The 23,520-nt window shown below is 43.2% G+C and overlaps 1 protein-coding gene across 1 annotated transcript in view; it reads left to right on the forward strand.

Moving 5' to 3' along the window:
- TINAGL1 (tubulointerstitial nephritis antigen like 1) overlaps positions 1-21,100 on the forward strand; it is a 37,982-nt gene extending 16,882 nt beyond the window's left edge. The window contains exons 4-12 of the mRNA XM_081334921.1: positions 1,406-1,498; positions 2,188-2,302; positions 4,050-4,173; positions 5,224-5,374; positions 6,088-6,271; positions 8,124-8,169; positions 11,339-11,462; positions 16,453-16,498; positions 17,542-21,100. Of these exons, the coding sequence (XP_081191047.1) occupies positions 1,406-1,498; positions 2,188-2,302; positions 4,050-4,173; positions 5,224-5,374; positions 6,088-6,271; positions 8,124-8,169; positions 11,339-11,462; positions 16,453-16,498; positions 17,542-17,688 (1,030 nt within the window). The 3' untranslated portion in view covers positions 17,689-21,100. The remainder of the gene's footprint in view (positions 1-1,405; positions 1,499-2,187; positions 2,303-4,049; positions 4,174-5,223; positions 5,375-6,087; positions 6,272-8,123; positions 8,170-11,338; positions 11,463-16,452; positions 16,499-17,541) is intronic.
- Positions 21,101-23,520: the final 2,420 nt, after the last annotated feature.

A 23,520-nucleotide genomic window follows, 5' to 3' on the forward strand; every position in this document is an offset into this window, starting at 1 on the left:
TCATCACTAGGACTTTACCTCTTGCACAGCAATTCAAGGTCTGCCCTCAAAAACGGGGTGGAGCTGAGATCCAATGTGGAAGGGGGCTTTTAAAAACAACCATTTATGTTAAAAAAATTATCTCCCCCCCTCCATAAAAGATAAAAAATAATTCATTCTCACAAGGAGCCCTCCTCACACTCCCCACGCCTCCTTCGTGCTTCTTGGTTCAGTTTCCTGGAAACAAATAGCAGGAGATTATTTGATCATTTTGAGATGGGCTCACTAAATGATGCAGGAACCTCCAAGTTCTAGGAATGTTGTGGGGGCATTCTGGATACTTGCCAGATCACACATGGTCCCTGAGCTGTTACTTTCTGTATTACTGGTCTAAATATGCTGGCTGGGGAATTCTGGGAGTTGAGGACCACATGTCTTAAAGTTGCCAAGTTTGAGGAACACTTGTTTAAGTACTCCAAAAGTTGGTTCTTCTCCACCTTTTTTTAATAAAGGTATGAGGCATGGTTTCACGCAACCCCCCAAAGAAGATCAGTGCCAAACCATGCGGCCGCTTTGCCCAATATGCTAGATTTGGTTGGTTGGTTTTAATTTTCAGTCTCATCATGATAAAGGTGTTTTTACACGAGTCCTCCTTCTCAGTCTAATGTGCGCAAAGCCAGAGAATGGGTTAATCCGGTAATCAGAACGAGAGTTGTGAATGCAGCCAATGGAAAAGATGAAAATCTGTTCTGTATAACATGTAGTTTGGCACAAAGTCTTGGCTTTGTCTCAGTCTTGCCTCACTGCCCACCTTCTTTTTTTCCTTTTTTTCTTTTCTTTTCTTTTCCTTTCCCCACTCTTTGAGACTTTTCCCATCTCAGACTGCTCTGTTCTTGATGCTTCCAAACCAGCAGGTCAAAATCATGTCGACCAGATATACGGATAATCCTCAAATTTACAACCATTCATTTACCGACTATTTGAAATTACAACAGCACTGAAAAAGAGACTTCCAATTGCTCCTCGCACTTACAACCATCTTAGCATCCCCACAGTCATGTGATCGAAATTTGGGCACTTGGCAACTGGCATCTATTTATGATGGTCGCAGCATCATGTTCTCATCATTTGCAACCTTCCCAGGCAACTCCTGACAAGCAAAGTCAATGGGAAAAATCAGATTTGCTTAAGAACTGCAGAGTTCAGTTAAGAACAGCAGTGATTTGCTTAAAAACCGTGGCAAGAAAGGTTGTAAAATTGGGTATAACCTATTTAACAACCACCTTGCTTAGCAATGGAGATTGTGGTCCCAGTTTTGGTCATAAATTGAGGATTACCTATAATTGCAGATCTCAGAACTGATTTTGTGGTTAACTCAGTCTCCTTTTGAGTCCTTAGTGATCCTTTCTGCGTCCTTTCTCCATAGTACTTGCAACGGACATGGCAAATGGGAGTGTGAAAACCACATCTGTCTTATCAATGGGGATATGATCGATGCTGTCAACAGAGGGAATTATGGGTAAGAACAAAAATTCTATTCTTTGAGTTGATGGAGCATGGACTGAATTGAAGAATTGGGGTCACATCCAGATGCTGTAGTGGAATCAATTCAAAATAAAAACTATGCAGGCATTTGTAAAAAACATCACTGGGAACTACAGCTCATGTTTTCTGAACCAGCTGCAACAAATCAGATGCCTTAGTTCAGAGTTCCCCAACCTTTCTGGCTTTGTGGACCAGCGTGGTGGTGGTGGTGGGAGAAGGGATGGTTCTGCATGAGCATCCAGCAAGCCCATGAGCATGCAGTTCCATTTGCCGCTCATGCAAATGAAGCTTGTGTGCATGTGTTTGTGTTCATGTGTTTGCCCACTGGTCGCGCAAGTGGGGATGCGTGCATGCAGGCAGGCACTCACCACCATTTCTGTGGCCTGGTTGCAAACACCTCATGGCCCACTAGTGGGCTGTGGCCCAGAGGTTGGAGACCCCTGCCTTAGATGCTTAACCCATTCACAAGTTCAGGCTCCAGGAAGAGTTGGGCTTTTGCTTTCCATTCTGAGCTAATTTGTAATTGGGGAAGAGGAAACTAAATTCATCCCACAAGAGATCCAGAAGCCGAGATGGAAGTATTGCCATGGTTCATTCTGAGTATACTTCCTTAGCAAAGCAAAGCTTTGTCTTTTTAGCAGATTGTCTTCTATCTTTTTTTAGTTGGAGAGCTTCCAACTACAGCCAATTCTGGGGGATGACACTGGAAGAGGGCATTCGGTACCGTCTTGGCACCATCAAGCCTCCCACATCTGTCATGAATATGAATGAGCTTCAAGTAAGTGCATTTCTCATTTTATTTATTTGTTAGACTTACTCTGCTTCTGAGACTTCAATTTGAGTTGCATTCTGCTATGAAGTCACAAGGGTCCTTTATGCAACTACTAGGACTCAGCCCCATTCCAGCCATCACCAATGCCATAAACTAATCTTCATAGGACACACATCTGCAGCCGATGGCAACACCTAGGCAACTCCGGATAACATAAAAATGCTAAGTAAGATTGGGTAAACCGGAGACCACTGGAAAATCCTAGGGCTGTAGACCAGTGTTTTTCAACCTTAGCAACTTTAAGAGGGATGGACTTCAACACCCAGAATTCCAGAATAAAACAAGAAGGAGAGGAGACAAACATTGGCTGATTAACACAACACTTTAGTGGTTATTGTGGGAATTAAAGGTCCATTCAGTAAATCCAGCTTTGGTTTGCTGTGTTGTGTACCAAGATCGCTCTTCAGTATTTTGAGTTCCTTGGAGGAAAAGTCGAATCTAAGTGGAATATAGTAAATATTTCACCCTATGTTTGTAGCAATGATATCCAAGAATTGGAAGTGTGTGGTTCCACTATGTTGACTTCTGGCATTTGACATAGTAGAATGGCTGGACTGTTGAACTGTACAAATGGAAGGGAACACACACACGCATACACACACACTCACACACATACACAGATACAAAGACACCCCTCAGTTTTGGCATCTCTACAAAACTTGGAATGCTGGTTGAAATCTCTTGAATCAATAATAGAACTGGCAAGAAGGTCTGGAACAAAAATATCATGTTTTGGAATCTGTCCCATGATAGGGAAAAATGCTTTGAACGCTGAGATGTTTTGTAAGATGCAGCCTTGGGGATCTGTGGCAACCCTTGCTGCTGCCTAGGGGTATGGAGATGTGTGTGGACTCAACTGCCTGTCCTCTTGCAACCTGCATTTTCACCAATAAAACTTGCTCAAGGTCCGGCTAAATCCTAAACAACTATTCTGAAAATTGTTACTGCTTTGAGAAATGTGAAAAGAGAAAACAACAGTGTTGTCTGAACAGTATTTCTTTTTTTATATAAGTTTTTATTAATTTTTTCATACAATTCAGTAGTACTTATTCAACAAACGTGCTGTCTGAGTTTATCGTTCACTGATACAAACTTAATTCCTAATCCTTTATTCTTTTCTCCAGCCATTGATAAAATAAGTCCCAAGTTTGAAAGTATTCTGTTTCTTCTTTTTCTTTCAACTTCAAAGTGAGTCTGTCCATTTCTGCACATTCTAGTATTTTTTTTAATTATTTCTTCCTCTGGTGGTATTTCTTCATTTTTCCAGTGTTGCGCAAATATGATTCTTGCCGCTGTTAACATGTAGAGTCAAGTATATACTTTGTTTATCAATCTTTTCTGGCATTATACCTAATTAAAAAAAAGTTCAGGTTTAAAATCTGCATGTTTTCCCAACATCTTTTCTACCCAAGTATGTATTTTTGTCCAATATCTCTTTGCTTTAACACAGGTCCACCATGCATGATAATAAGTACCTGACTTGTGTTTGCATTTCCAACATCTATCTGACATATTTTTAAACATTTTTGCTAATCTTGCCACCAGACCAGTATTTCTCAGCCTTGGCAATTTTTAAGCTGGGTGGACTTCAACTCCCAGAATTCAATCGCACTGAATGTCCCATTACTCCTGGGAACATTGCTGTGTTTATTGGGTGCCACCGTCTCTTTCTGATTTCCTCTGTTTCCTGCAGATCAACATGGCCACCAATGAAGTGCTCCCTTCCCATTTCAATGCCGCCGACAAGTGGTCTGGACTGATCCATGAGCCGCTCGATCAAGGCAATTGTGCGGGATCCTGGGCCTTTTCTACAGCAGGTAGCAATCCTTGGATGCAAATGGGATAGTCATAGAATCATAGGAGTGAAAGGGACCTTAGAGGTCTTCTGGTCTAACCCTCTGCCCAAGACAGGAGTCCTTATGTCATTTGGACAAATGACTGTCCAGTATAATTAGGGTAAGGTGGTCTTCCAGATGTGGTGTGCAAGCTGTTGTCGGCTTCTTATAGCCTCCAAACCTATTCCAACTTTATAGGTAATATGAGCCCAGCCAGTTGGTGGCCTGTTAGCTCTTTAAAGCTTGAGTTACTGGTGTTGGCTCTCAAAAGGCTGCCAGTTCTCTCTTCAGCTGGCATGTATTTAAGCAATGATTGCAGGATTTCGGTCAGGTGATTGCAGAGCTGGCTTCCAACAAGCAAAGTCATTGCGGGAATCCAGATTCACGCAATGAAACTGCGATTCAGTGCACTGCAGCGGTTGGCTTAACCATGTGGCCAAAATGGTCGTGAAATTGGGTGTGACTGGCTTGGCAACTGCCTTGCTGAACAATGGAAATTCTGGTTCCAGTTGTGGTCGTAAGCCGAGGGCTACCTATGCTCAGTCCATTTAGCTCCCTATCATCTGCACAGGGGTCGAATGACAGGACCCTCCGTTGCTTTGGACTTGTTGACTCAGTTCCAGGGGAATTTCTTCTTCCCACTTAGCCTTGATTGGCTTCTGAAAATCTCTTAAGCACCTGCAGGGTCTAAGAGCAGGGCCCTACAACCTTGACAGCTTTAAGACTTGTGGACTTCAGCTCTATGCTGGCTGAGGAATTCTGGGAGCTGAAGTCCACAAGTCTTAAAGTTGTCAAGGTTGCATAGCCCTGCTCTAGAGATACATAGGGAGGTATTTTGCACTGACCTTCTCAAGATGATCTGATTCCGTTTTCTCATGCTTATGGGCTTGCCCTTATTTATTTTTTTTGTCCCTCTCTTCACTGGCCCTCAGTCCCCTTCTTCCCCTTCTTCAACCCTGGATCTGCAGCTGGAGAGTTGGATGCAAGCAACACAACAGGTTTCTAACCACAGGTTTCTTTTTTTCTCTCCAGCGGTGGCCTCTGATCGGATCTCTATCCATTCCATGGGACACATGAGACCTGCCTTGTCCCCCCAGAACCTATTGTCTTGCAACACTCGGCACCAACAAGGCTGCAATGGAGGCCGTGTGGACGGAGCCTGGTGGTTCCTGCGCAGGAGGGGGTGAGTGGCCGATGGTCCTTTTCTGCAAATGTGCTCGGGACAATTTGGATTTTCCCACAAGGCCAGCAACATGGGGATAGTGAAAGGCACTTTCATTTCCAAGAGTACAACCTATTATGATATTTGACTAGACTGTTACTAGAACAAAAGAGATATTTCCTGACAATGACAATAATTAATCAATGGAACAGCTTGCATCCCAGAGTTGTGGGTGCTCCATCACTGGAGATCTTTAAGAAAATATTGGCCAGTCATTTGTCCGGGATTGCATAAGTTTTCCTGCCTTGGGCAGGAGATTGAACTAGAAGATCTACAAGGTCCGTTCCAACTCTTTTATTCTTGCATGACAATCCTTGGTTTCCTGCAGAAGTTCAGGAGAAAGATGTTCAGAATACATTGGGTAGAGGGTGGACAGTATATGAGTCTGTGATTCAGTGGCTTTGTGTTAGTCAACAGTCTGGATCACATTTCTATAGGAGGAGAGTTCGATTCAAGAAACACAAGAAGGTGGGCAGCATATGACTCTATGATTCTATGATTCAATGGCTTTGTGTTAGCCAACGGTCTGGATCGCATTTCTCTAGGTTGCTATTTATCACCACCATCTTCAAGCAGGGCCAAGCTAGCTCACTTCTTTGGAAGTGAGCCTGGGAGTGGGCCCTGAGTTCCAAGCCACCTCCAAACCATTCTCTTTTCTCTCTTGCATCTTCTAGGGTGGTGACTGAGGAATGCTACCCTTTTACCGGCCAGGAGAGCTCTTTCACCAGTCCACCTTGCATGATGCACACCCGCTCTGCTGGCAGGGGGAAGAGACAAGCCACAGCACGTTGTCCCAACTCACGGACTGACTCCAACGAGATTTACCAATCCACGCCTGCATATCGTCTCTCCTCAAATGTATGGCCTGCCTTTTCTTCTTCTTACCATGCCAGTAAAGTTTGCGAGGAGGGGTCAGGGTCTATGGCAGGGGTAGGCAACCTTGGCTCTTTTATGACTCGTGGGCTTCAACTCCCAGAATCCCTGAGCCAGCATGGCTCGGCTTGGAAACCTCTCCCTTTCCCCTCAGCATGTCTGGCTCAGGAATTCTGGGAGTTGAAGTCCACGAGTCATAAAGCGGCCTAGGCCAGGGGTAGGCAACCTTGGCTCTTTTATGACTCGTGGACTTCAACTCCCAGAATTCCTGAGCCAGCATGGCTCGGCTTGGAAACCTCTCCCTTTCCCCTCAGCATGTCTGACTCAGGAATTCTGGGAGTTGAAGTCCACGAGTCATAAAGCGGCCTAGGCCAGGGGTAGGCAACCTTGGCTCTTTTATGACTCGTGGACTTCAACTCCCAGAATTCCTGAGCCACCATGGCTCGGCTTGGAAACCTCTCCCTTTCACCTCAGCACGTCTGGCTCAGGAATTATGGGAGTTGAAGTCCACGAGTCATAAAAGAGCCAAGGCTGCCTACCCCTGATCTATGGGAAAGGGAAACAAGACCCGATGGATTAATCGCCATTCAACTTAAGTAGAGCAGCGGTCAGTAAATCAAATTTCTTTATTATAGCCTTTGACTGGTCTTTACAATAAAAAGAGTACAGTAAAAATATGAAATAGTTTACAGCAACAATTTCTTACTGGGGAAGGAAAACATTAATAGAACAATAAAACAGCATCTCTAGCTAAATGTTTTTCACACAGACAAAAAAACCCCAGCATTTATTTCTTCTTTTCAGCAAAACTGGCCCATAGTGAATAGTTGGATCATTTAACAACCACAGTGTTTGCATAACAACCTCGATAGTCGCTTAATAACCGCAATAGTCACAACAACTTACAATACTCACTTAAAAATGGTGTTTGCTTAATGACTGCCTCAAAAAAGATAATAAAATTGTGTCGGTCACATGGGTGACCTGCTTTACGACCATCAGAACATACGACCCGGATGGGCAGGCTCCATTATGGTCATATGTTGAGAAATATCTGTAGCCAGGGGCTTGACTCCACCAAGACTGGGAGAATATTGTCATCCGTTTTGGTACAGCATGTCAAAACTGGATGCACCAGGCTCTGTTTTGCTGGGACAATGAACTACCTTAAGGCCAGCAAAGCAAGGAACTCGGAAATTGAACATGAGCTAACTTTTTGCATCTCTGAAAACGTGTGTTGAAATTCTTGGGGGAAAAGTGAAGAAAGTTAAGGGATTCCTTGGTAGTCTCCATTATTAAGTAATATAATCATGATTACATATCAATTTTCAGTTTAACCAGGCACTCTCTAAATAAGATAACCTTTATTGTCATTTTTGCCGTGGGCACACTGGCACACATTAAAAATGAAATTCTGTTGCCTGCTCTCAAAAGTGAACACATACATAACAACACATACAAACATGCTATATACAACAGATGTATATACCTATACCAGGGGTAGGCAACCGCGGCTCTTTTATGACTCATGGACTTCAACTCCCAGAATTCCTGAGCCGAGGTTGCCTACCCCTACCCTATACCCTTACATATAGATATGCAATGTGCCGTATTATAGCGCACAGTTTAATCCTCTGACTCTAACCATAGGGACTGATGATGATGGACACCAGGGAGCACCAAGATAGAGAAATATGATAATGGGATCAACTTGACCCTTAAGTTGATGAGAACCTAAGCACCTTATCTAGGGAGCTCCTCACTTAGGGACAAGCCACAAGAAAGGGACGCTTGATTTTGATTCTCTGTCGACCTAATGTCTGCCTTTTCTTTGTAGGAGAAGGAGATCATGAAGGAGTTAATGGAAAATGGACCTCTGCAAGGTGAGGTGGACTCTTTGAAATACACATCAGGGTGGAAAGCCACACAAAAGAGAGATGATATGTACTGGAAGGTGGCGGCTGAGTTGCCCCCTTTATTAGTATCTAACGTCTGTATTATTATTATTATTATTATTATTATTATTATTATTATTATTATTATTATTATTATTTTGAAACTATTTATTTTCAGACTACTAAGAATCAGGAGACTGCTATGTAAACAATCCGTTGCAAGCTCCTCCAATGTCAGTGAGCAGATCATCTCTCTCCTGAGACCGTAGGATGGTTACGAGAAAGAAAAACAGGAGGTCTCTGCCCTAATGTTCACAGAGACATCATGGTTTTAAATTGGAGATAGTCCAGTTGCTGGAATTCTTGTAACCTATTGACTTCATCTCGATAAATCTTGCTAAAGAGAACTCCATGGGAATCATGCATGGAAAGAATCTAAGAAAGTTAATTCCAGCAACGTATATTTTTGTCCCCTGTATTTAACCTATTTATTCCCATACAGACTTTCTAATTTTCTTCATAACAGCGTGCTTATGATTTGGTGAAGTTATGCTTACTAATAATGGAGCAGATTGCAGCTAGCTGTTTACACGCCGGTCTCTCAAATCTTCAGCTGCTTAGGAAAGAAGAATCCACTTTTCTGTTCTCAAGAAGGCCAAAGGAAATATCCTCGAATTGGTCTACAATAGAAGACAGAAAAGACAACATAAAATAAATGAAGGAGATTGTTGTTGTTGTTTTAAAAAAAAGGAGCCATTCTTAGCCACAGATAATTGACTCTCATAGGATTCCTACAACATGCTGAAGCTTGAACCTGAGTGAACAAAGGCAGGGTTGTTGGGCTGTGAACAATGGCTGTGTTCACAGAATATGCAGTGACCAAAGAAAATGAACCATGTGGGGACTTAACATGAGGATCTGGTTCCTATAGCAAGTTAAAATACAAGGTTGCTTCTCGCAATTCATTCAGTGACAAACCTTTCACCTGGTGAAAGTAGGAATCACCTGCTGATTGTAGGAAGGTAAATTTTCTTTCCAATATGAAGGAATAAAGTATTTTGGCTGAAAAGTCAAACGTGAGTTTGATGAAAGCCATAAGGAGTTGGAAACACACCACTCTAGTTTTCACAGCATAATTATTACAATAATTGGCAGGAACTGGTGATGTTGCCCAGCCCACATTTAACCAGATTATTTAATCTAGCACTTTCATTCAAGTGTGGATAGCTTTCATCTTGGTTAACTGGATCCAGTTTAGCTACTTGTGTGAACGCAGCCCTTATGAGTGTTAAATGACCAGGTGCCTTCTGCCAATTTGGCTAGTCTAAAGAAAAGAAGAAATAAGGGAGACATGATAGCAGTATTCCGGTATTTGAGGGGCTGCCACCAAGAAGAGGGGGTCACGTTATTCAACAAAGCACCAGAGGGCAGGAAAAGAAACAATGGTTTGGAACTGATCAAAGAGAGAAGCAACCTGGAATTAAGGAGAAACTTCCTGACAGTGAGGACAATTAACCAGCAGGGGGCTGGACTAGAAGATCTCCAAGGTCCATTCCAGGTCCATTCCAGGTCCATTCCAGGTCTATTCTATTCTATTCTATTCTATTCTATTCTATTCTATTCTATTCTATTCTATTCTATTCTATTCTATTCTATTCTATTCTATTCTATTCTATTCTATTCCACCCCACCCCACCCCACCCCACCCCACGCTACCCTACCCTACCCTACCCTACCCTACCCTACCCTACCCTACCCTACCCTACCCTACCCTACCCTACCCTACCCTACCCTACCCTACTCTACTCTATTCTATTCTATTCTATTCTATTCTATTCTATTCTATTCTATTCTATTCTATTCTATTCTATTCTATTCTATTCTATTCTATTCTTCTAGAAAGTGGGTAAATTCAGTCAGTCTGAAGTGAGTTGCAAGTTTGCCTTTGACCCACAAAGCTTCTTCCACACCAGTTTTAAGCAGGATGGGCAAGAAAGTGGTGGCGCCTAGCAAAGCTTGGTTGAGCTCAGAATTAATCAGGCTTTAACTGGTTATCATTTTAATGGGGAATGGAAAATACCAGGGCTCTCTTCCAAGGAAATACCAAGGAAACTCAAAGAACAAAAACTCCAGGAAGAAAGTAATAAGAACACTTTTCCATAATGTTATTAAAAACCTGTGTGGACTTGTCCAGGAGGTCACCAGGAAAAGGAAAATGAGCAACACTGTCTCGGGACAATAATTTGCATCCTTGGTAGTCCAGGCCAATAATGAATCAGGAAACAGCCCAGACTTGCTTCCAAAAACTCTCAGGATTAAATGCCACAGCGGCCCCCAACCTTTTGAGTACCAGGGACCGGTTTGGTCTAGAGAGATTTTTCTGCGGAGCAGAGGGGGTGTGGTTTTGCATACTGCCTGCATCCCACAGATGGGGCTTCACTTGTTTGCATGGTCCCATTGCTAGCATGCCATGGACTGGTGCTGGTCCACGGACCGGGGGTTGGGGACCCCTGCCCTAAGTTGCATTTATGGCTGATCTTTAGAAGCTTGGTGGTGGTTCATCTTGAGAGGGCTAAACTCTGCTCTTCAGCTTTCTACAACTGCATAAATGAAGGGTGCAAAATGTTGCATCTGGTCAAGTGTCATTATGCTTGGTTAGCTTGATGGGGAAGGCAGGAAAGCACAACTGCCATCAACAGGCCACGTTTCTTGATCATAAGAAGGGCCTTCCTGGTTCCACCTTCTGTACCAGCCACAAAGTTTCTGAGGGGTCTTTGGTGCTCTCTGAGCTTGCTTGTTTTCTTGCAGAACATTTCATTACCCAACTAGATAACATCATCAGCAGTAATCAGGTTAATGAAATGCCTGCAAGAAAACAAACAAGCTCAGAGAGCACCAAGGACCCCTCATTTCTACCCTGAGCTACAAATATTCTCCTTCATTGGTACAACAAAGTTTCTGTATGTCATGGGCTTGTGCATCGTCCTCTTTGTTGCAAGAAGTATCGAAATTGGTTGGAGAATTCGATGAGTTCTTTGTGCTCGGCTCTAGACTTAACTTTTGTAGTGTGGTGGTTGCGTTATGAAGAATGGAGTGTTCGTGTCAGATTCTTTCTTAGCCTAGATTTACAGTTGACCTCCTTTCCATTCCTCTGCAGCCATCATGGAAGTGCATGAAGACTTCTTTGTGTATCAGACTGGGATTTATCAGCATACTCCTGTAGCAGCTGGGAAGCCAGAACAGTACCGACGACATGGTACCCATTCCGTCAAAATCACTGGGTGAGTGAGATCACTGGAAGTCAATGAGAAAGCCAAATCCAAGGTGTTCCTTTGTGAGTGAATACTTTGTCTAATGAGAAATGTGCAAGTTGTGTTTGTTTTGGCACTGTGGTTCCGGCAGTAGATAACAGGCTAGAAAGTTTGGGATCCTTCCACTTGGGAAAAAAAAGTCAACTGAAGATTGAAATGGCATGGAGTAAAAACATTAGGCGAAGTTTTCATCCCTTTTTCTCATTGCCCAGACTGAGAATCAGCCGGTAATGCTGATTTCAGACAGGCAAAATAAGTAACTTCCTTAGCCTGCGAGCACATCATTAGCCTGCGAGATGTGTTCCTCTGTTGCCCCTTCTGTATCACAGCTGATAGTAAAACCACTTATTTATCCCTCGGTCCTCTATGTTCCTGGTCACCATGATGAATTTATCTCATTTTATCTCAACCTGTTCATTTTAGACAGCTACTGTCAGTGATTGTTTTTTTTTTTGTAAGAAAAAAGGTGCCGGAACTCACATCTTATTAATCTTTTATTTACCTTTCGCACGTAGCCAATCACTGTACGTACATCCCCACACATCAGTTTTGTAACGAAACATAATGGTTGCCACCCTCAGTAAGCACTCAGCGTGTGACCACATGACCAATCACAAGCCGAGCAGTGCTACTAGCCGAGCAGTGCCATCACAACCAGCGCGGACGAAGTACGCATGCATCAGACTCGACACACAAGCAGCCCGCATGCAACGTTTTAATGATTTTGCTGCTGACCTGCTACGCTCGACAGGGTGATTCAAGTCCACGTGAACCAAACATCAAATTTCCAAAAGTTACTTTTAAAACTTGGAAAATCCGTCAAAAAAAGGTGCCGGAATTCTGTTCCGGTGCGTTCTATGACAAAAAAAGCAGTGGCTACTGTCACCCACACAATTGCCACGCAGAGTCCTGCAGCCGTTAGCATCTGCCATTTACTGTTAGCAGATCTATAACAGGCAATTTCAAACTGATTTTGTCAAACAGTTTTTGGGATCGCTTTTACACAGCTGCTGTTCAAATATTCATTTTTTAAAAATCCTCCAGATTTATGTTCTTTCCTTGCAATATTTTTTTCCATTATTTTATCTGTAAAAGGTATTATCCCAAAATGGAATGGTGGTTACTTTTGAATTGGATGGTTTAAAAGCAGACTTGTTAATTAATTAGTGTGTTGGTTAATGATTTATTTATTAAACTCATAGATTGCCGAACTCAACCCTGAGTCTGGGCAACATACAATCATTAGGTCACCATCAAGCCAAGCCATTAATTATTCAAAGAAGAGGTGATGTGGAATTTCAGATAGAAATTAATAGGCTCCCTCAATATGATCAACAGGAGCTCACCAGAACCAGCAAATTACTTGCTAAATAAATCTAACCTCCTCTAAACTGAGAATCGTATTCTTTAGATTTAGATTTAACATTCTTCCCTCTGTGCTTCATCAAGATGGATATAGTACAATCCCTGTAGCTGGCCGTATTAGCCCATGCAATGACAAGGAGGTTGAAACCATCTTACACAAATTACAACACTGTACTTTTTACAGAGACATTAGGTCAATCTACATTGTACCCATAACAGATAAACAACCTGGGTGGCCAGATCAATTTTAGATCAACATTCTCCCTTAGGATCTAAAACCACTGATTACGTGTGCAGTAGCTAAATGTTGTACAGTATTGCCACAATGAAAGCAAGATATAATTGGTGTTTGCTAGCTGCCGATACACTATTATATTTGTTTCCTTCACTCTGATTTTGTTTGTTTTGTTCTTTTAAATTTTGCTGGTCATTTTCTGAATACATATTATTAATTGATAGAAATCGCTCTTTGAGGGCTATTAGGGAGGGAAAAACACACAGACACAAATGAGAATTTCTCTGTCTAGAACTATATTAAACTTAGTCCTGAAAATGAAGCAGGCAGTTTCATGACCTTAAGCTGGTATTAGCTCTGTTTTGGTGCTGGGCACGGATGAAAGAGTTGGGTTGTTTTTAATCTGCGTCGTGGAAAATTTTTCCGAATCTTTTGTGCTGTGAAATGCAGATGATTAAACCTTCTGGATCTCTGCCAAGGGTAAGGTCTTGGTGGTTGGACTCATCACAAGTAGAGCCAACTTTCCTCCAGTGGTGCCTTCTCCACACACACACTCAACACTGTTGCCTTTTAAAGACAATCTTTGCATCCCTGCTCCTGAGTCGTTTGGCCAAGACTTGAGGGAGATTTTGAATGGGATTGCAGCAAATCAGGAAAGCTACGAAGTTCTAAGCCAGAGTTTTTTTTCAGACCTGGCAACTTTAAGATGTGTGGATTTCAATTCCCTGAATTTCTCAAACAGAGCTGCATTGTCTTCGCATTGGTGATCACAAAACCCATCCAATATTTCCACGAAACAAAAGTAATGAATGGAGGCTTGTTAAAGAGAGATACAACCTAGAGCAGGGGTAGGCAATCTTGGCTCTTTTATGACTCCCAGAATTCCTGAGCCAGCCATGCTCGTGGACTTCAACTCCCAGAATTCCTGAGCCAGCCATGCTCGTGGAATTCAACTCCCAGAATTCCTGAGCCAGCCATGCTCGTGGACTTCAACTCCCAGAATTCCTGAGCCAGCATGCCTGGCTCAGGAATTCTGGGAGTTGAAGTCCACGAGTCATAAAAGAGCCAAGGTTGCCTACCCCTGACCTAGTGGTAAGGAGAAATTTCCTGACTATGAGAACAATAAATCAATGGAACAGCTTACCTCCTGGAATTGTGGGTGCGCCATCACTGGAGGTTTTCAAAACTAGACTGGACAACCATTTGACTGGGATGGCATTGACAAAGCAGGGGATTGGAAGAGAAGACCTCCAAGGTCCCTCCCAGCTCTATGGTTCTACATTCTAATCTGGAGAACAGAGCCCACTGCACCTCCACCTTCTTGGTGGAGTTTAGGGCAGTGTTTCCCAAAATTGGCCACTTGAAGATGGTGGACTTCAACCTCCAGAATTCCCCAGCCATGTGTGAGATACAGTGCTCTATGGAAACCTCAGCTTCAGGCAGGACCTCTGCTTCAGTTTATCCTGATTTCTCAGCTGCAGTAAACACAGGATTGTCCCAGTTACTCATTTCAGCAAGAATACCAAAACGCTGGTGTGCAACTCTCCTTTCTGGTGGAATGAAGGAGAAAGTGAAGCACAGGGCGAGCTGTGGCCCTCAGCCAGAAAGTCCAGGCTGTATTTTCCATTTAATCTTATTGTCTTGTGCTGATTGCAAATAGAAAGCCAGGCACTTCTTTTTAGCTTGTCAGCCAGAAATGAAACGGGAAATCCCTCAATCGTAGCACCAAGCCTTCGCTTTGGCTTCCCTTCATTCCTGAAGAGAAGAAATAAGTTGCGTGTCTCTGCGTTGTGCATTTTTCCCAAAGGTTCCCGACCAACTGTGGCTTGCAGTGGATCACTTGCATAGCAGGAAGTAAAGGGGCATTGTGGAGGAGTCTACCTGTGGGGATCCTATTTATATTTATGTACAGGTAGTCTTTGAATTAAGGGATGCGGTGGCTCAGTGGGTTGGGACACTGAGCTTGTCGATCAGAAGGTTGGCAGTTTGGCGGGTCGAAACCCGACTGCCGTGTAGCAGAGTGAGTGCCTTCTGCCTTCGTCCCAGCTTCTGCCAACCTAGCAGTTCGAAAGCATGTAAAAATGCAAGTAGAAAAATAGGGACCACTCCGGTGGGAAGGTAACAGCGTTCCGTGCGCCTTTGGTGTCTAGTCATGCCGGCCACATGACCACGGAGACGTCCTCGGACAAGCGCTGGCTCTTCAGCTTTGAAACGAAGATGAGAGTCGGAAACGACTAGCACGCATGTGCGGGGGAGCCTTTACCTTTTACCTAGTCTTTGAATTACAACCGCAATGGAGCCTGCCCATCATGATTGTAACTCCTGGCAGTTGTAAAGCAGGGGAAATTGTGTGACCAATCTGATTTTATAACCTTTTTGTGACGGCCGTTAAGTGAATCACTATGGTTGCTAGGCAAATGACAGTGCTCATTAAGCAAATGCCGCAGTCATTAAGCAAACCAAGGGTTTGCTGTGGGCGCAGATTTGCCGATAACTGAAAGTAAATGTTGGTTTTCAGCAAAAGAGTTGTAAAATGTGGCCATGTGACCGTGGGATGCTGCAAATAGCCATAAATGCAGACTGGTTGCTAGGCATCCAAAGTGTGGTCACATGACTATGGCGGGGGTGACTGTTGCGATTTCAAATCTGTGTCTTAAGTACTCCCCAAGTAGACCTGTCATAACTTTGAATGGTTGCTAAGTGACGAATATTTATTTATTTATTTATCCATCCTATTAACCACCCACCTTCCTTAGAGAAGGTCATAAATTAAGGATTACCTGTGTTTGTTAGTAGAATTTATATGCAACTGAACCTGCTGAAAATGATTACCTTTTAAGGGGACACAGTAACATGTTTGGGCCTCTGATCATAAATTATTCCAGAATTCTCACCTGAGGCTCAAATTTTCCTTGTTTGAACACATTACGTGAAGTCCTAGGTCTCTGGAGAAGTCAGTCATTCTGGAAAAGGTAGAAGGAAAGAGGGAAAAAATTGATTATCGGCAGCAAGATGGATGGACTTTATTATAGGGTTGATGGGTACAATTTTGGAAGTTCTGAAGGACCAGAATTGGGGATAGATTATTATGAAGCAAACCCATTTAGCTGCTGGAGTTTGAAGCTGTGATGGTGGCACATTGTCAATATCTTCCATTGAGTCTGCATTTCTTTTTAATTTTTGTGTTCTATGTTCATTCTGGTTTCTTTTCCATGTATAGTTTTCAAAAATCCTAAGATCCATCCTGAGAAGATTAGATTGCCTACTTCCTCTTTTTCCCAGATTGTCTTCTCCATCTTGCAACCTTACAGATGTGTTAGCAGTTGAACAAATGTTTTGTTTGGTGTTTTTTTACCACAGATGGGGAGAAGAACGGAAGCTGGATGGGTCAAATCGGAAATATTGGGTGAGTGCCACCAAGGACGACAGTAAATGTATTTCTTCTGTCAATAAGTTCACAATAACATGCTTCAGCACAATTCACTTAACCAGGTCAGCCAGAGGATTCCATCTAGATCCGTGTTTCTCAATCCTGGTAACTTTAAACCACGTGGACTTCAACTCCCAGAAACCTCAGCTAGCATAGGCAATGCTAAGAATTCTGGGAGTTGAGGGCCATACATCTGGAAATTATTACACTTTTGAAAAAAAATGGCCTATTATCCTAACTGGATTCCTTTAGTGACCAGAACGTATCCTTAGCTTCAACTTATGACTGGTTGCTTAGTGACTGTTCAAAGTTACTATGGACCATTATGCACTGGTCCCAGTATCTACAAATCAGGGTAATTACACAAATCAAGGTAATGGCTTGATGAGATCAGCATACACATGCTATTATGTGTTTCTTCCTTGCTACTCTTACTCAAGACCCCCCCCCCAGCTGAGATGACATCCAGCACCTTCGACATCATTCTTCTTGTTGTTCAGTCGCTAAGGCATGTCCAACTCTTTGTGACCCCCATGGACCATAGCATGCCAGCCTCCCCTTTCCCCCCGTCTCCTGCACCTTGCCCAAATTCATGTTCATAGACACAATGCTACACTAATTTATTTATTTATTTTATTTATATGCTGCCTTTATTATTCTGACCAATAACTCAAGGGGGCAAGCATATCTAACACATCTTTCTCCTCTGATTTTCACCACCACCACAATCCTGTGAGGTCAATTGGACCGAGAGAGATGGACTGGCCCAAAGCCACCCAACTCAACTCCATAGCTAAGGTGGGACTAAAATTCACAGCCTACTACTTCCTATCCTGCTGCCTTAACCACTAGGTCAATCTCACTCTCACTAGTGACTAACGTTCCCTAGTAATTTGTGCTCCAGGGTTGCTGTAAGCATTTTAAAAAGTCTACAAAAGTATACAACTCCAATATTAGACAAACACCAATGTTCTTTTGTTGGAAACCCTTTTCATAGCTTATTCTATCTCTGTCTTCAGATTGCAGCCAACTCCTGGGGCAAGGCGTGGGGTGAACACGGCTACTTCCGCATTGCCAGAGGGACCAATGAGTGCGAGATCGAATCCTTCATGGTGGGTGTCTGGGGTCGGGTTGGAATGGAAGATATGCACCACCACAAGAAATGAGGAGATTGGATCCTTCAGCCTTGCATTATGATACCAAGAAGAACTTCTTTCCTCCTGTTGGCCCTATGTTTTCTTCTTCTCCTCAAAGCATCTGGTATCTTGAACAGTCCTAGAACACAACTACTATGGGTTTGGCCTCCAAAGACAGTAGCCTTTGTCTTTGTTCTGGGGAAGCCTAGAACCATCATGTGGATTTTGGACCCAGACTGTCTTTGGAGGGTCCTTCCTCAGATGGTGCAAAAAAAAACAAAACCCTGAGAACTTCTGAAATGACTACCAAAATGCCTACAGTTTCTTGAAAGGGACCAAGAGAAGATATCCAATTTTGTTCTGCATGGCTCATATGCTCACAACCAGAGTGATCCTGGAGATATCAGAAGCAAACCTTGCCAGGATTCCCTACCAAGGATGGAAAGTTGCAGGTGATCTGAAGAAACTTTCTGACTGGGAGACCAACCAACATTTTTTGGTTTTTTTTAAGTGCTTTCTATGATTCCACTTGACAGAACCTTCTTGGAAGTGATGACATCTCTGGTCTGACCTTCCCCAGAGGCAACCGTGGTAAAATAAAGAGTTGTCATCCTCTTGGGCCAAATTTTCAAACATCTCAGGTAGTACCATCTACAGACGAGTGGATTTCTAATCCTAGCAGGCACGTGTGTAGCAATGGCCACTGTCTCCAAATTGGTGGGCACAACTAGATAAAAGTAACCTTGCCTCGTTTTACGTGTCTGCAACGTGTCCTAAGATTCTCAAGAATAGCTACCTAGGCTGAAATCAACCCATTTGGAGAGAGGCCAGATTGAGGGAGGCAGGCTTCGTTTTGATTCCCTGCCATCATGTAACGAGTTCTTTCTTGCCCATCTTATCTTAGGACATAGAATCACAGGGCTGGAAGAGACCTCAGAGGTCTTATAATTTAACCTCTGCTCAAGGCAGCAATCAAAGTAATCAAAGTGAAGTAAGTATCTGATACCTTTTAGGCAACACCAGCCTTTTTCCAACACTCCTCCTCAGCTATGTTGGGCTTCTGAGCCCCACAACTTTTAATGTGGCCATCTGTGGATGCCAAGGCACAAATCTCTGGAGAGCACCAGGATGAGTGAGGTCAAAGCTGCCTTGTGTGTCCACCACAATGGAAGGGGGACTTCCTGTGTTTCTTAAGCTTCCTTGTTCAGCCCACCATCAGGTGTTGCTGCTCTGAAGACAATGCAATTCCATCACAGTATTGGCAGCTGAGTGGAAAGTCCTTCAGTTGACTTTCCAAGACCGAACTGAAGTCAGCCCCCCCCCCCCAGGCCAGCTGTTTTAGGCCCATCTAAACTGGAAAATAGGAGGGAATTCTCTTCCTCCTGTCTCCTCTGCTTGGTTTCAACTCCCATGGATTTTGTTTGTTTGTTTGTTTTTTCATTTCCCTGCCGCACAGCCAAACACCAACGTTTGCTCACTTCAATGATTTGGTGCACCATCCTGGCTCTGATCCACAGTGAAAACTTTTATCCTCCTGCCTGAAGCCACTTTTGGTCTACTGCCTTTCTCTCTCTCTCTCTCTCTCTCTCTCTCTCTCTCTCTCTCTCTCTCTCTCTCTCTCTCTCTCTCTCTCTCTCTCTCTCTCTCTCTCTCTCTCTCTCTCTCTCTCTCTGTCTCTCTGTCTCTCTCTGTGTCTCTCTCTCTGTGTCTCTCTCTCTCTCTTTCTCTCTCTCTCTTTCTCTCTCTCTCTCTCTCTCTGTCTCTTTCTCTCTCTCTCTCTCTCTCTCTCTCTCTCTCTCTCTCTCTCTCTCTCTCTCTCTCTCTCTCTCTCTCTCTCTCTCTCTCTCTTTCTCTCTGTGTCTCTCTCTGTCTCTCTGTCTCTGTCTCTCTGTCTCTCTCTCTCTCTTTTGGCTTTTGATGCCTGGCTCTGCACCTTCCGTGCCGGCGTGAGACTCTCTCGCTGCTAAGCTTCCCTTGGCTTATGGGCCCTTTGTTGAGAACTTAAGGCTGTTGAAAGGGAAGGCCCTCAGCCAGCTAGCTAGGCAGGCTGGTTTTGTCCCATTCTGCAAGCTTTGCAGGCGCCAGTGTAAACACCGAGCGGCTGTCATTTGTGTGAAAGAAGCGGAAAAAAGCGCATTAAAAGGCGCGTGTTCACGCATGACCGAGGCGGGGAGCTTTGGAAGAAGTGCCTGTGTTAGCAGCCCCTTCCATGGAGCCAGCCGGAAAACTCTTTTATCTGAGGATGAAGGGAGAAAGTGGAGCTTCCTCTCCTAATACCTGATCAAAGTAGAGATTAGGGGAATCTCAGCCTAGTTGTCCTGGTGGGGGGGAAGTACCGGACAAATTAAGGTTAGCCTTCAGGCTGCAATTAGAAGCTGGTCTAATGGGCTGCTTAGCTGCATGCATTTGAGAAAGAAAAAAAAAAGAACTTGATGCTTTCGACTTAGTTACTGAAAACACCCATTTTACGGATTGGAACGATGGGTGGAAAGTCCACAGGCTGGATTTGCGCCATATGCTAAGAACACTATCAAATGAAAATCAGTCCAAGGAAGCACGATCCATAAAATGCAGCTGCTAGATTTCTAACAGATCTGCTTGAAGCATAATTGTGCAAGCCGAGGTAGAAAATTAGCTTTTCAGGCTGGGATTGAATCTGTCCTGTTCTAGTATATAGCTTTTTCAGTGAGGGGCATTTGTATGACTTTTTCTTTTTAAAAATAAATAAATAAATCATTGTTTGGTCTAATTGGCCTTCATTTGGCAATCCAGGCCAAACAAAGGTGAATTTCTTTCAGGTGAATTGAAACAGGGCTGCAGACATGCAACCCCCATCCGTAGGCAGCCATAATTCCGTTTTAGGTTGGTTTTGTAGCCACTTAGTTTGGCAAGGAGTAAACACCTCCATGCTAGCCTAACTGTCTCTATTCTGTCCATTGCTGTGCTCCAGAAGTTTGGATGGATGTGTGTGTCCAAAGGGTAAAATCTCCTTTCAGCTGAGCTCTGATCTGACCCTTAGGATGTACCTGTGCAGTTTCCTTGTCAACATTACGGACGTCGCTGACAATTAACCTTTTTCAGATTTATTTTCAACTTCACAGTCTAGGTCTGCAACCCTGGATGTTTTAGAAGTCTCACGTCTCCCCAGGATTAACCCTCATTTAACTTCTGAATCTTCCTGCTCCCTAATCAAAGTTGACACCTGAGTGAATAAGCAAATCTTCAACATAATTCCCCTCTTCCAAATTCCCCAGGTAGTAAAGGTCATTTCAAAAAAATAAAAAAAACCTTTTCTCTTATCTGGTAAAAACTCTTCATTCCTAGAAAAGAAAAATATTGCTAACTTGGCTAAGCATGAAACATCTGCAGTTCAATTATCCTTTTGGTATTTATTATTTTGCTTCTGTTTATTTGTTACTTGTGAATAAAGTGCATTGAAGATGTTGCAAGAATTGTGTGTGGTGCGTTTCTAACCCTGTCCTAGATTCCCAGGTAAGTTTTATCTAGGTCCCTTCCTGAATTAAATGTGATGATTAGGCTACATTTTTAAAAGCTTATAGAATTATTAGTTGATGAGCTGGGAAAGTTATTTGTAGAGATTTTTTTTTCTTTTCTCCCTGAAGAACTATTGAATTTTCACAAAAGCATTGAAGCCTGAAAGTGTGATGAATGTAGATTAGCATTAGATAGCAGAAGTAGAAATATTAAAAGAGAGAGTGAGATAATAAAGAAGATAGATACATAGATCGAGATAGGTAGATAGATGTGTGTGTGTGTGAGAGAGAGAGAGAGAGAGAGAGAGAGAGAAAGAAAAGAAAGAAAGAAATATAGAGATGAGAAAGGGAATGATATATATATATATATTTCCCTTTCTCATATACATATATATAGTTAACATTTCACACACACACACACACACACACACACACACACACACACACACACACATATATATATATATATATGAGAGATGAAAAAGCTAGATAGAGAGATGAGATAGATGATAAATAGATTTAATAAGGGATGTCAAACTGCCAGCCCGCAGGCCAATTGCATCATGCAGAGGCCGTGCCTACCCCAGCCCTGGCAATGCAAAAAAAGTTGCAATACATCACAACACATCATCTGATGCAGCGAGTTTGACACCTGTGGATTAGATAGATAGATAGAAAGAGAGAGAGAGAGAGAAAAAGAGAAAGAGAATGAGCAGAGAAAGATAAAAATAGAGATATAGAGAGATGAGAAAGCTAGATCGCTGAGATGATAGATAAATAAGAGAGAGAGAATGAGAAAGATGATAGACAAATAGAGATAGACAATAAATAGAGATGCTACTTAAAAGAGAGTGAGCAAGAGACAGTGGGAGAGACAGAGACCCTGGCTTGTCATAGATAATAATAATAAATAATAATAATAATAAACCTTTATTGTCAAAGTACAACATGTGTACATTGAGATTAGCTGAGCCTCCCCCCGTGCTCTCTCCCCCCAACACACAGTGACAACAAACCCTCCATCCCACCACACCATGTGAACCAACTACACCACACACTGGCCTCCCAAGTCAATTCTGCATAAGATTATGTCTCATTTAAAAGCCTAACAGCCCACGGATAAAAGCTATTTTTCACCCTGTTGGTACGGCTGGCTATATTCCTATATCTCCTACCGGATGGTAGGAGAATAGAGAGATCGTGGATACAATGAAAGATGAAGCCCCTATGAACTGAGCTGTTTCCTGGTGAAATACCTAGGTAGCTTTCTTGGTGATTCAGACATGCTTCTCCCTGGCTTCCTTTTAGGATGCTTTCCAAATTTTGGTGTAGTTTGAATAGCTCCTGGCTGGTCTCCCTGCTTGAGGCTCAGGCAGCTTTGGCTTAGTGCTGCCACCTGCTGCAAATCAAAAGTGTGCAGGAAGTGAAAGTGGGAGGCTTCGGGGTGGGGTGGGGGAGCTTTGCCCTAAGGGAAATTGGCATTCTGTTCATATTTGGCTTGTCCCCCAGGAGCGCGATAAATTTGGGATGAGGATCCCAAGCTTCTCGTTTTTTTCCCATCACGTCAGGGCTGCCTACGTCAAGCAGCAGCGGAATGCAAGGGTACATTTTCTTTGGCCGCAAAAGGGAAAGAAACTCCTGCTATGCCTGTTTTTATCCAGATTGGAATGTTTGGCTTGCAAAAAAAAAGAAAGAAAGATAAATGAAATAATTGAAAATGCCACTGTTGCATCTGGATTAGAGCAGACGGCGGGTGTCACAGGAGGAACTTCCAGGCGTGGTTCTGCCAATAAATCCAATTGGAAGGGTCACCTCCAGTGGAGGCTCAGAAGCAGCTTCTTTATCCCCTGCACCACTTGCGCCCTGCTCAACTCCTCCCTTAGGAAGGGGGGAACTTGCAAACTTGGCTCCCTTCCTCTCCGTCGGAATGCTTGCACGGGTGGAAAGGCCAGGTCTGGGAAGCTGGGCAGTCGAGATAAGGTCTCCTGCCTTTGTCTCGCTTCCTGTTATGCTGGGATGCTGTCACCTTGGAAATCCTCCTTTGCAGCCCTTGGTGCCAAAAGAGGGCAACCCGGAGCATCGGCTGTAGGGGCAGTGTGTATCCGGGGTGTGCATCTGTAATATTATTAATAATAATAAGTTGGAAGGGACCTTGGAGGTCATCTAGTCCAACCCCCTGCTCAGGCAGGAAACCCTATACCATTTCTTTTTTTTAATTAATAAATTTTATTAAACAAGTTTTAAATAAAAACAACAAGAACATTATTACAAAGTACTGAAAAGTGCGTCAAATAGAAAAACACCAAAACATCCTAGACACCCAAAAACAAAAACAACAACATTAGACAGGACCGGGGAGTGTAATACT

The sequence above is a fragment of the Vipera berus genome, assembly GCF_964194415.1.
Source record: "Vipera berus genome assembly, chromosome: 9".
NCBI classification, from domain to species: Eukaryota; Metazoa; Chordata; class Lepidosauria; order Squamata; family Viperidae; genus Vipera; species Vipera berus.